At 40.4% G+C, this 13,885-nt stretch overlaps 1 protein-coding gene across 2 annotated transcripts in view; it reads right to left on the reverse strand.

Moving 5' to 3' along the window:
* The window catches only part of KIAA0319 (KIAA0319 ortholog), a 58,990-nt gene that overhangs the window by 35,941 nt on the left and 9,164 nt on the right, over positions 1 to 13,885 (reverse strand). For both annotated transcript variants that reach the window (XM_017730729.1, XM_008630916.2), the window contains exons 2-3: positions 10,776 to 10,941; positions 1,221 to 1,993 (exon numbers count right to left, since the gene is read on the reverse strand). In XM_017730729.1, coding sequence (XP_017586218.1) covers positions 1,221 to 1,993; positions 10,776 to 10,824 — 822 coding nt within the window. In that variant the 5' untranslated portion in view covers positions 10,825 to 10,941. The remainder of the gene's footprint in view (positions 1 to 1,220; positions 1,994 to 10,775; positions 10,942 to 13,885) is intronic.

The following is a 13,885-nucleotide window of genomic DNA, read 5'->3' on the forward strand; positions in this document are numbered from 1 at the left end:
CTCTAAGCAACTCAAAGCAATAACCTTCTTGAAGTCATCAACCTTCAGAAACTTTCTGCATTGCTTGTGCTCTGCTCTCTTGCCCTCCCAGCAGGTTTTGGGGCGGCTTAAATCCACCATGAGGACCAGGGCGGTTAATAGGAGGCTTCCAGTTACCTGAAGTCTTTATCTGTTTCTTAAGACTTGCTGTTCTCCATACATCAATCACCCCCCTCCCAGTACCGCAGCTGTCACAGATTTCAGGCAACTTCTTATTTGCTTGCATTTTTCTTCCCTACAGTAACAGCAATAAATTATCATTTTTACAGCAAGAGATACTTGCTGGTTACAAAATCTGGTGGAATTTAGAGCAAGTCAGCTAACACTGATTAATTTCCTCTTCCCTCTGGCAAGGGGATTCAAACCCAGGGAATGTTGAATTTACAGCCTGTTTCAACTTTCCAATTGAACCCACCCTGTTCCTAAGAAACCAAGGCCCCATTAGTTTCAACTGATGAAACTAGTTGGCATAAATAGAGAATAGGCACCTGTTACATAAATAGAGAACAGGTGCATCTTACTTATACTGACTTTTGTATTGAATTTTAAGTAATTAACTTATTTTTCTAATTATCAGACTCAAGGATTCTGAGAACAGAAACACCTTATCCACTTCATCCTGCTGCACATCATGGTCCAAAACTGCTACCATCCCTCCTTACGTACCATGCCTCTCCCATGTCTAAAAAGCATTATAAAAATTAACTCAGCACTTACATCTGTAACACTGCTATGCATTAGTAGCATGAACCACATGAAGCAGGCCTAATTTTACTGATGTAGGAGTTTATATTTCCTGCTCTTGGCCTTTGGATGCCAGAGGGTCTACTAGTACTGCCCTGCTAACTTCTTCCAATGAGTCACCAGGGGTCAGAAGTGAAGACCACTGTAACACTATTACACCAGGTCCAAGTTCATTCATTTGTACACTTTCAAGGAAATCCCACAGAGCCCTAAAAGGAACTTTACTCCTTATCATCTGATTAAAAAAAAAAAAGTCCTTTAGTGATTCACCTCCCTATTAATCAAATCCCCTTCAGCCTTTTCTACAGGTTAAGAGGACTGTAAGTCATTTGAGAGTTGTAATATTACAAGGCAATAACCTGAGATTTTTGAAGATTTGAAAACCAAAATAATTGCTAAGTAATTATTCCTGCCTACTTCCTGAGGGGCAAACATACCTCTTTTTGCAAAGCATTCTCAGGTTGTGCAAGAAGTGGAACAACTGCTTCCCTTCCAAATGCCTTCTCAGGGAGTGGTGTAATCTCCGGGAGGGATGACAGCCTCTCTGTGGAGTGTTCATTGATGGAAGTCAGTTCAGAGCTGTTTTTATTCAGAAGGCTTTCCACTTTCCCAGCCTCCCCTTTCTTTTCAGCAAAATCTTCCTGGTTATCTCCATCATCACCTGTGGAAGTGTTGAAGCCATTTTCACCTGCCACCATCAGGCCCCAGTCAGTATAATCCATACTGTCCTTCTGCTCATGTTTGATGCCCACTTGAAAGGGGTCCTGCTCCAACTCTTTATAATCATCAATGTATTCAGGTATCTCCTCAAGGCTGGGATCTTTGCCAAGCAGAGGTAGCTTCTTCAGGCTACTCACTTCCTCAGACGGCTCATTCTGGAGTCCCACAGAGTGGACCATGCTTGGAATCACTTGCCCAAATCCTAGCAGTGATGCTGGCCTCTGAGAAGGCCTCAGCACAAAGGTAAGGTAGGACTTCACAGTTTCAATTTTTTTAGGTTCACAATTGTCCTTGTGCTGGCAGTTCACGATGTAACAGCGCCGTTCAAACATCCAGGACAAGTCACAACCAGAGAGGTCACAACACGCTGCGATGCACTCGGACACTGACAAAGCGTGAGGAACTCGCATGATTTTAGTGGTTTCTAAGTTGGGAGATATTACTGCACCTGAGTATGTGGCTCCTTCTCTGCACTGCTCACAGCTGGAACCTGAAACAACATCACCAACATAAGGCACAGCACTACAACCAAGTCATAATATAGTTTACTGTGACCATAAGCGGCTTACAAGACAAAGACAGGTGGTACTCTGTTTAAAAAAGCTCATTTCCTTTCACTAACATCACCACTACCTCTTTGAGCATGTCCCTTTGCAGTAATATTTGTACTATGGAGGATTTTTCAGTGTAGGATCTTGATATATTTTTCATAAGAACCTTTTACTCCTGGGCTACAAATTCAAATACATAGAGATGAAACAAATTGCCAATTCTCAAAAACAAGAACAGAGCAGGGAACACAAAGAAACCCAAAAAAATCATGGGGTACCACCATTACTCCCACTGCATGTTCCTACTGGGATCTTTAAAACGTGTTTTAAAACAAAACTCAAATAAGATGCTGTAGCATGTCATTGTTTCACTTGAGGCAGAAGGAAAAAAACCTCTAAATAGGAGAAAGATTTGCCATCTCATCTGAATTTCATGAAGAGTTCCTCACTCCAACATAATTACTGCTCTTAATACAAAACCTGGATCAATTTCTCAAACATTTGCTGCTTTGCCCACAAGTTCATGTGAAAACCCAAGATCTTGCTCCAGTATGGACCTCTTTCCTTCATTTGCAGTTAAGTTGCAATCTTTTAACATGACATCAGATTTATTTTCATAGCACATTACAGACTGAGTGTGAAATGTTCAAAACAAGCATGAATCAACATATTATATATTCCAGCCAGTTTTTAACATCTTTTCTAGGTGTTTTTTCCCCTGGTTATAAGTGTTCTTCAGAATTCCTCTCTCTGAAATCTGATTACGTTTCAAGAAAGTTGAGTAAAAACAGAAAATTATTCTTTTGATTTTCAACTGGACTTGCTAACTCAATGAATGAAAACAAGCATGTCCCCACTGTGGAGTTAACACAGGAGTGGAACAAAAAGCTGACTTTGCCTGCTTTGTATCTCATTATTCACAATAGTATAGGTCAGGAAAAATGAAATCAAGGAGTAGGAACAGGCTGGCAATAGGGGTTAGGTCTGAGTATGAGATGCAGAGATTCTCCTACACATGCACTGTATCCAGCACCACTTTACAGTTCCCACCACCTCATCTGGGCTGAACTGCAGCACACTCCTTCACAATACATGGTCTGAATACAGCTACCAAAACACATATGAGGCATCAAACTGCCTGGGAAGAATGTAAAGCTTGCAAAATAGGTTAGTTCAGTGCAAAAACACCAAATCAAACAAACAAAAAAAAATGTACCACATACTGAGTGACAGAGGGGACAAAATGGTATGATGTTTTTGCAGAGATGGCTGAGCGGGTTAAGGAAAAACATGAAATGAAAACAAAGCTTAAAGAACATTGATGACTTGCAAATAGGTATAGCTGAATAGGAAAAAGGATAAAGAGCTTCAAGGACCATTTCCCTGATTGCAACTACTCCTTCACACAGAGCAAGGATGCTGTCAACTGTTCCACTTTACACTTTTAGTGAAAAAAATCTATCCAGGGCAACACACACTTAAAAAAAAACTATCCTGTTCTTACACAGCCCAGACATGAAGTATTCTTATCTATACCCAGAAGTGCTTAAGACTTCTGCATTTTTTCTGTTACACTGCCTACAAACATTTCCTCTACATTCCCGGTTACCTCCAAGAACATAAGACCCTGGCAGAGACTGAATTATCATCACAAGTCTTTTCTTTAAGTTGTCTGCACTATTTTAGAACAGGGGAGCCAGAAAAGCTCTGGGTTAAAATGAAGTACAGGAGTCAGGAAGCCCATTCAACCATTCTGTCTTTTTGCAACCCATATGCATTTAGTTAATCCTGTAAATCAGTAGAGAGTAGGCTTTTAAAAGGGGAAAACAGAAACATGACTCTGTGCAAATATGTAATATTAGGTCAGCAACAACTCATTACAATGTATACTTTAGGAACAGCACTACCAATGTGGGCCAAAGAACTCCTTTGAAGGCTGTTTTCATCACCCCCCTTCTTAAACTTATTTCTGAAATAGAAAGTGAACAGTGTGTTAAAAAAAAATAAATTGAAAGTTTCCCTATTTCCTTGTTCAGAAAAGAATGACCAACAGTTCTTGTTTTAGAGACAGGCCTACACAATTGGGATACTCCACAGCTCTAACCTGAGGCCAGACTTCAAGTCCTCAATCAGCTTCAAATCTCACTCCGCCACTTGCAGTTTGACACATCCGTTATCACACTGCAGAGTCAACCTCTCTCAAAATTCATGGTGCTTCTTTAGCCATAGAGAGAAACAAGTTCAGCACATTCCTAAGATGATACATGACTTTGAACCAAAATCTCCCAAGCACACAACCTAGCCACAAACCTTAGCTACCTGCTTTTGCAAATGTCAGAAGGCTCTGGTTTCATCCCAATAAGGAACAGAAAAAAATCTCAAAGTAATCAAAGTTTTATGTCTTGCTTTATCTAGCATTACACTGAGTTGAACTGTAGCAGTAAGTGTGCAAATAAGGATCAATTTATCAGGCTATTTCGGCATCACACTGAGTGTGTCCACTAGCTGTCTTCACATGAAAAATATGTAAGATCTACTTAGAGAGAACTTGATCTGATCTCTAATTTCATATTCCCTTTCACCCCATCTAATCTCCAGTCTGTAATGGACTCAAATAGAGATAGGGAGGTCTCTTATTTACAGAAAATTTACTGAATGCGTGCCACATGAAAGGTCACTTAATAACATTTGTGTCTGCTACAGTATTACCTGTTGTGTGAGGTCATAGCACACAGCTGTTTTATTTTAGTGAACTGATCTCAGGAATTAAACTACTCTTCTACTCTGACCAGTAAAGGCAAAACCCAGCATCATGCAATGCTCTTTGTTTCAGAAGTACTCATTGAAGCTACCAACATGAAGATTGCTTCCCTTTATTACAAGCCCTGAAAACCCTCTGGAACATGAGTCAATAGCCTAAAACTTCTGCAAGCTAAGTGTTTCCCTTCCTTTTAGCTGTACCCTGTTACATCTACAGTAGGACAATGCTGATATATCCAGAGACTTAGTCAGGCAAGTTGGTTACCCTAAAAATACCCAACCTATATTCCCCACCGAAATCCTAATACAGTCACAGTGTGGAATATAGTTTCATTTTAAAGAGATTCCTTCCTTTAATGAGGGAACATCCACACCTTTGAGCTTCACACTTCTGCTCCTTCACATCTTGGAGCATGAGTCCACTGATGTCAAGAGCCCATCAGGAACACAGCTGTTCCCCTGTTGCAGCTGACTGGAGACCTTTCCTCAAGTGGACATGGAAACCTAACATCTGCTCTCCCCCATGATCACACAGCCACGAGCACTTGAATGACTTGGCAGCAAATATTCTTTAGTCAGTCAGTAGTAAATTGTGACAGTGCACTAACACTGAGGTCATCACAGCTGAACACCCCAGCAGGAAGCCCTGCACAGGCAGAACTATCCACCTCTGAGCTACTCTGTTTGCTTTCCCTGGCAGCAAGCACTATAAGAAGAAGCAGAAAGAACGGGCAAGAGGAAATGTACAGTAGTAGAGAAAAGCTCAGATTCAGACCTTGCACCAAGAAAAGTCAACATTTAACCTGAATCCCATTACCTTCTTGCTGGCAGCACAGCACTGAGAGCCCACATAGCATATTATTCTCACAGCCTAAAAGCCTCTGAACCACCTGAGCATGGATGATCCTATAGCAGCTTGCTACAGGAAGAGTAGGATTCTCCCTGTTTTCTTGCCATATGCTCCATCCACTCTCTTTCAGCAGCAAACTAGTTCTATTCTGGTTTTTGGCCTAGTAATTTTTTTAAATCTATCCAAGTAACTTTTACCTCATTTGGTGAATTTTGAGATGAAATACATTGTATCAGTAAAAAATAAGTTTTGTTTTTTCCTACTACTATAATAACACACTGAAACAATTTTTATTAGGTTCTGGAAGCAAAATTAAAATAACTTTTTACTTTTGGTTACAGTCATCTGAGAAACTAAAATTCCAATTTTCAAGCTAGAGAGAATTTCCACAGCAGAGCTATAAACCCCTGCAAAGCACACTTTATATCATAAATGATGAAAAAGGCTTATACTCCATCAGCTTTGGTAATGCCCTACAGAAGGTACTGTCCTGGAAACCAGAAAAGCAGTATCACTGGAAACTTCAACATCTGAAATGTCACTGCATTGGTTCCACTAGCAGCAGCTAACATCTCTGCACATCATGGAAGTGTTTTCATTCTTTTTCTGCAGGTTGCCCCAAGGTTCTTTGGACCCTGGCATCTCTCAGGTCTTCAGACACAGACACACATGAGATAACAAAGTACTCTTTTGCATGTTGGTAAAGGTGCTGACTGAGGAACAAACATCCAAAAAAATCCTCAGTTACAGAAAAGCAAATCCTCAACACAAGCCATAGCCAACAGTAACCCAGTTACATCTGCAAACAATGATCTGCAAAGCTTTTATGGTCATTACAGCAGCCTTCACACTTCTTTTTTCCAGGATCTGTCAAGGCATCATGATTAGTTCAGTGGGTCTGATGATCCTTTCCAAGTATTGTTTTCATTCCACAAATTGTTATCATCCCTATTTGTCACTGATAAACCAGCTAAGTGCTATTTAAAGAGAAGAAGGAAAAAAACCCAGGAAAACAGAAGGGTAGATGCATGGCTGCAACTATTGCATCCCTCCACAAGGAAATGCCAGACCACTTCCAACAGAGGTATGGACAATGTGAACTAACCTGGCATACTGCATAACTCACTAATCTCAAAGATTTTAATCAAGCACTACACCATCTTGTATCTCTGGAAAGACCTGTGTGAACCAGAACACTAGAACATCTAGTCATGGTAGTAAAAGTAACAAAGAATGCACTACGACCCCAGGCCAGTGGTTCTGCTGTCATTTCAAAGGGACACCTATATCTTAAATTTCCCTTGACACTCCTGGCCTGTGCTTCACATGTTAGACATGTGGGAAGAAAAGGGTATTCATCTTTACCAAAGTTCAAGACCAGTAGTAGTGAAATGTGTTGAAAATTGAGGGCTTGTAATGTATTTAGAAACACCCTCTGCTAGAGTGAAGAAAAGGATATTGGTGAAGGCTATCAAAGAATCTGGGAGGTCATATAATCTACACCTGGGATATGTGGACTTGAAAACAGGAGACTAGACTGCACAACACCTATGACTGCAATTACCTGGCAATCCCTGTTTACATTTTTGTTGGAGTGCCTAATCTCAGAACAAAGCACGCAACACATGCACACAACATGAGAAAACCGAGAGTCAGTCATGAGAACACTATTCGTTGTATTTGCAGAAATGCATTTCAACAGCAGTATTTGCAAGGTCTGCTTCAGATGCCAAATTAGAATATGCCTGCTCAAGATGCGAGCTAGACTTAATTGATTCCAAGGTATTGGACTCCCAGCTGCAAAGTAAACTGTTGTTTCTAAGCTGGAAAACAATGTCGTCTCTCTCTCTCATAGAGAAAAAAAACTTTGATACATTAGCAAAAAATCAGTAATTAATGGCCAGAATAATTTAAATGTATTTCAATATATGCTGATTTCATCAATGAATGGATTCAAAAAAGTGAAATGAGATTATAAGCTTTCTAAGGAATGTCTATATGGATAAATTAGCAGCTGCATCCAGAGGTTTTGGAAATCAATCCTCCAAAATGCATGAGATGTTGAGTGATAGAGGCATGGTACACACTCATTGGTACTACTGCCACACCCAGCTCAAGCCTCCTGAGAGGCACCAACATTAGTCAGTGATGGATATCTGTATCAATTAGGTTTATGTGGCAAATCTTGGTAGTTGGGGGCAGGGCGAAATGGACTGCAGGGATGGCTTCTGTGAGAAGACACCAGAAAATGCCCCATTGTCAGGACAGAACCTGTTACAAGATGGACCCAGAACCAGCCAATGCTGAGCCAACCAGGGACGGTGGCAGCTCCTCTGTGATAAGGTATTTAGAAAGGGGCAAAAAGTCTGGCACAACTGCAGCAGGCAGGAGAGAGGAGTAAGAAAATGTGAGAAAAGCCATCCTGTATACATCAAGTATACAGTGAGGAAGGGGTAGGAAGTGCTCCAGTGCCACTGCAGGATTCCCCGGCAGCCTGTGGTAAAGACCGTGGTGAAGTACATTATCCTGCTGCAGTCCATGGAGCTCCACAGTGAAGCAGATATCTACCCCTGCAGCCCACAGAGGACCCCACCTCAAAACAGGTGGATAAACCCTGAAGGAAGCTGTGAACCCTTGGAAAACCCAGGCTGGAGCAGGCTCCTGGCCTGAACCACAACCCCCTGAAGAGGAGTCCATACAGAAGCACATTTTCCAGCAGGACCTGTGACCCCACAGGAGATCCACACTGGAGCAGCCTGTTCCTGGAGGACTTCCCTGTGAAAAGGACCCATGGTGGAGTAGTTCTTGAAGAATATCAGTCCATGGGAAATACCCCATGCTGGAGCAGGGAAAGGGTGTGAGGAGAAAGGAGCAACAGTGATGAAGCATTATGAACTAATTGCGACCCTCATTTCCTGACTCCCTGAGCCTCTCAGGGAAAGAAGAAAGAAGAATTGGGAGTAAAGCTGAGTCTAGAAAAAAGGGAGAAATGAGGGGAAGGTGTTTTTAGTTCTTACTTCTTATTATCCTCCTCTGTTTAATTGACAATAAATTAAATTAACTTCCCTAAGTCCAAGTCTCGTCTGCTCTTGACTGTAACTGGTGCATGACCTCCCTGCCTTGGAGTCTATGGAGTTTTTAATGATATTTTTCTCTCCCATCTTGCTGAGAAAGGGAAGTGATAGAGTGAATTGCTCTGCACTTAGCAGCCAGCAAAGGTCAGCCCACACGTTCATTAAAAGCAGTAAAACGCTATTAGTCAAAACCATCATGCACAAATAAAACTAAATAAACATCACCTAAACAGGACAGAGTAGCCCACCTCAAGTTCTTTTAATGAACCAGAGCATGTTTTTCAATATCCTTCCAATGATATTCATCAGTGAGCCTGTTTCTCCCTTCTCTCAGTGATGGAATGTCAAGCCTTTCTTTCCTATATTAAGTCAGTCTTCTCATTATCTTAAATTAGAACAAGTGTAGAGATAACCTGGGGGATTTTTTAAGAAAAGGTAGCCTTTAAAAGCACAAGCTCATGGGCAGAAAAAACTGCAGAATGAACATCTTGCAAATTCCTGAGTCTGAGTCAATTCAACTTAAAGCTTGCACTAAAAAGAAGTCCTTTTGATTTAGAAAAGGTGAGGATTTACTGATATATTGTAGCAAACATATCCTGGAAATTAGCAGGAACCTCCCAGTTTAATTAGGAATTAATTGTATTAAAAATACTGCAAATTATTGAGATGGAAATAAATACTAACAATTTTACTAAAATAATATGAGCTGTTAGATTATACTATCCTCTAAACACTGTGAACTGGTAGCTGAGATACAGGGAGAGGCTTGAAATACGGCCAGCAGTTTGAGTGCAACGGTCTTGTTCTCAGATAAGCCAAGAGAGCATAACAAATTTGCAACTAAAAACAGATAACTTCCTCTATGCATGCGGAAGATATTCTAATCTGCTAACAATTAACAGTATTATCAAAAGCATGAAACTGTGACATTCTCTACAGGCAAATTTCAGTATTTACTGCACATTACTGCCTTCTATTGAAGTTGCTGTAGGTTTTCTTCTAAAGATACTAGCATAGACCCTACAGCAGGTACTCAGTATCTCATAGGAGAGGATTTTATTTAAAAAAGGCAAACTTGTTTACTACAGCAACAAAAAACTCAGCTCCATGTTCTCTTCAAAAAGCTTGGCAATATGAGATCCTAATGGTGATCTTGATGATTAATTTGAACCAGCTACGAGCACAGACATAGTTAATACCTATCTCCCCTCAGCTGTACGTTAACACATATCCCCTTTCATCCAACTTTTCCAAATTCAGTAGTCAGTTTAAGCCTTAGCACATTAAGCAAGTCTCTCCCTCATGAAACAGCTCATTCTGTTTATACTACAAGAGATGAAAAGTCAGATAACTGTGCATTATTTTCTCAGTTTCTGCTAATACTGCCAGTACCACCACCAGCCAGAACTCAATTTATTTTTTAAGGAAATAGACCCCACTTCTTCATATATTTTTCTTCAGTTACCATATCAAAACTACTTGCACCTCTCTGACAGAGGCAGTATTAAGAATTGCTATCATTCTTTATCTGTCTGGTTATGGAAATAAATTACCTATCCCTGTGGCTGAAGCAGAAACTTACAGGACTTTCCTGTGGTTTTTGAAAGGATATATATGTTTGCAGAGAGGATGATGAGGTGAGAGATGTGAACCAGTGCATTCATGCTACTCATAAATAAACCACCTCATGATAATTCAGAACAAAAAAGTAGCTCACAATCCAAGCAACACATCATTCTTAAATTGCTGTCCTGAAAAAGAGGGAAAACTCTGAACTCTCCCACTACCCACTTTTGCCCCATGCATCTCCCCCAAAACAGCCTGCTGAAATTGGCTTCAAACAGCTACTCACAGCTGCCTTCCTCCATTGCAAGTTATGAAGCCGTACCTTACCAAAGCTTTTTGCACTGAGGAGTCACAAGATTTCCCAGCTCTTGCCTTATTCATATTTATTTCACAGCTGTATACACACTCCAGGAGCATTTAATTCACTTGTTCTGTCTGGATGACTCAGACACATGAGAAGTAAACTCCTACCTGTTAATGTCCATAGGAACAGGCAGAGAACACCAGGTCCAAATGCCATGCTGCACCAGGAAGGCAGTGACAGCTGCTTTTCCGGCCAGTTGTGTGGAAATTACAGGTCTTAACGTTGTTTCTTTTTTTCTAATATTGTTTAGTGCCCTGCTGTGACCATCAAGCACTGAAACAGACAGCACAGGAAAAAATAGGTCAGATGTGAGCATTAATTAGAATGTCACAGTAAAAGACAACAGACAGGTGACATGCAGGCTTTATCCTTACTTACTGACTTGATGGATGACATAGTGGATCATGCAAGCTGAAGATACAGAACAAACTACCCACCTGGAAATCTCTTTCTCTAGAGATACAGAAACATCCCAGCAATACTTGCACTCTTGGGCTCCAGTACCTCAAACCCCACAAATATTCGGTCTGCAGTTATCCAGACCCTGGTTTAGCTCTGACTTTAAAGTAGCAGGTACCCTTAACCGAGGAATCACAGCATTGTCCATGCTAAAATCCACACAGTGCTAAGTCAGCTTTTGAGGCAGTCCTCAAGCTATTCTTTCCCAGATATCAAGGCAATGCAAGCAGACACTCCTCCAGAATTTCTAGGAAGACATTCCTTGTCAGAACACTAAATTCTCCAAGTAAGGCATCCTAAGCAACAAACAGATGTAAGAATTAATAGTTCAAAGCAACATTACTCATACAAGACTCATGCAAGGAAAAAACTAGTTTAGCCAAACTCCCCCCACATGAAGGATCCTAAATGGATGCTTGGCCAAAAACCACTCCTGTAAACGAAAACACAGATAGTGTTTTTTTCAGTGAACAGCCCTGCTCAAGGCAAAGTATCCCATGTTCATTACATGACTTTCATATCTCAGCTGCCCATATCTACATATCATAGAAATGCTGCTAACTGGTTGCTCTTCGTAGGTTCCTTGCCACGCGTAATTTTATATGATAAAAGACTGTCTAGGTTTTCTCCCTTTCAAAAGGAAAAGTAAGTTACTTAGATGTGCCAGGGCTGACTAAGCTAGAGTAGAAACCTTAGCAGCTCAGCAGTCGGACTTTTGCCCTCCGAGAAGGGATCCTTTATAGGTGGCATGTCTCTAAATCACACAAACAACTGGACCCTGGTCTGCAACTTGCACTTCTGTAAGACTGACCACAGGTTTTCTAACGCAAGACGTGTATTTATCTCAAGACAAAATGGAGCTGAGGCTGGCTTTTGTTTTAGGTGCTAGGTGTTCTATCAACAGCTGAGTGGATCAACTGATGGTATAAATACTTCCCCCAGTTAGTTCATTAAAGTGTGACTGCCTCCCTGAGAACGCCAGACCAGCACAAGCCAAGTAAACAGGTGGCTTAACCCAATATAGAGTATAAAAACTGAGTAACTAACAAAAAAATTTCAGACAGCAATGGGCCTGAGCTAGATTCAACCCACACATTCCATCCCAGTGACAGAGGATGCCCAGTGTTGTGATGCTGGAATGATAGAGACCAGAAATGGGAATCATATTGGTATTGAGATAGAACTGTATATTGCCATTGCTATATTTTGCCAAATATAATGGATATTTTTATTGTGATTTTGGTATACTTTGTATTGCTTCACTAAATCAGGAATCCCATGTCACAGTAATTAAATCTGATATTAGACATTGCATGCTGTACACATGGAATATCTAAATGAGCCCGGTCAGAGAATATTGGACTCTGACAATTTCTCCTCAAGCCTGTGGTACAAGCATTAATTCTGCTCAGAACACAAACATAATGACTGATTTGTTAAATCTCGATATCCATGGACAAAAGACCATCTAACTAATTAAAGTTAGAAAGTGTTATGTTTATTCAGGCACCAGCAGGAGGCATGGGAGTAGCCTCCTAAAGACATGCCAGCAAAGTACAAGGTTCTTCGTTCTCTATTTATTCCTCCAAGTTTTACATCTTCTACATATGTATGACCCCAGCACCTCCCATTCTCCGCTTTGTATTAAAATGAGATCATTAGTCTTTCATGCATGCGCAGTTTCTCTGTTGAATTGGGCCAGTGGTCTCGAATTGGGTCAGTGGTCCTGAAAGATGACATCAGGAATATCTTCCTCACAGTGACCTTTTTACTTTCTTACTGTTGGCAGGCCTCTTGGCGCAGCCCAAGATCTCCTACTTTTGATCAATTATTACGAAATTATTTCTTGGTTCTATTAGTTTCCATTTGTTTTGATGACAGTTCATTTATTCTGTTTCCTTCTATAAAAAAAAACTTAAAACTAAAATATAATGGCAAATAATACATCACTTAGCTCTAGCTTGGGCATCTAATAATCATTAGCTTACCTTTAGTTTTTCTGCTTTGTATCTTAATCAATACAAATTTCTTCTAACTCTTAGCTAAAATTCTAACCTTTTAAAACCTTGACTCATGACTACAGAACATGACTAGAGCAGGGACTGTCCCAAATACAAAAAGATAAAGCTTTGGGAAAGCTCCCTGTAAAACCAGGAGAGACCATTACTAACTTTCAAAAGCCTGATACTCTACTTCTGTGACCTTTGCTCTACCCAGCATAAAACAAAATCCCCTTCCTAAGGCAGATGCCTTAGTGAAGAGTAAGATGGTCTTCCAATCTATTCCTATGCTGAACAATTAGAAAAATTATCTCTGATCACATTAAAAGAAAAAAAAATCAAACACACAACACTTTACTGCTTCTAAGATGATGCCATTTTAATATCTGCTATTAGATGTTCTCTCAGGAAGTAATTCCTGACAGAATACACATAGCTGTGCTCCTCTGCAGCAAATTTAGTAAGGCTTGACCTGAGAAAGAGCAAAAGGTTGTCTGGATGCTTCCAGGTACTACTTCTATGATACAAAATTTTCAGCAACAGGGCCATTTTTGCTGTCTTGCATTCCTTAATTGCTCTTATGTCCTTCCATCAACCATAAACTTATTTGGTTTTGTAGCAGACAAAAAGACCAAAAGTGCTTATTTTTTTTAAGCCAAGTCATTCTACATGTTCCACTTATGAAGCCACTGAAACAGCCACTAAGCAGTGTCAGGGTACAGGATCATTGGCAACTGAACAGAAATGAGCACTTGTGC

This window comes from Corvus brachyrhynchos, unplaced genomic scaffold, assembly GCF_000691975.1.
Source record: "Corvus brachyrhynchos isolate BGI_N302 unplaced genomic scaffold, ASM69197v1 scaffold43, whole genome shotgun sequence".
NCBI classification, from domain to species: domain Eukaryota; kingdom Metazoa; phylum Chordata; class Aves; order Passeriformes; family Corvidae; genus Corvus; species Corvus brachyrhynchos.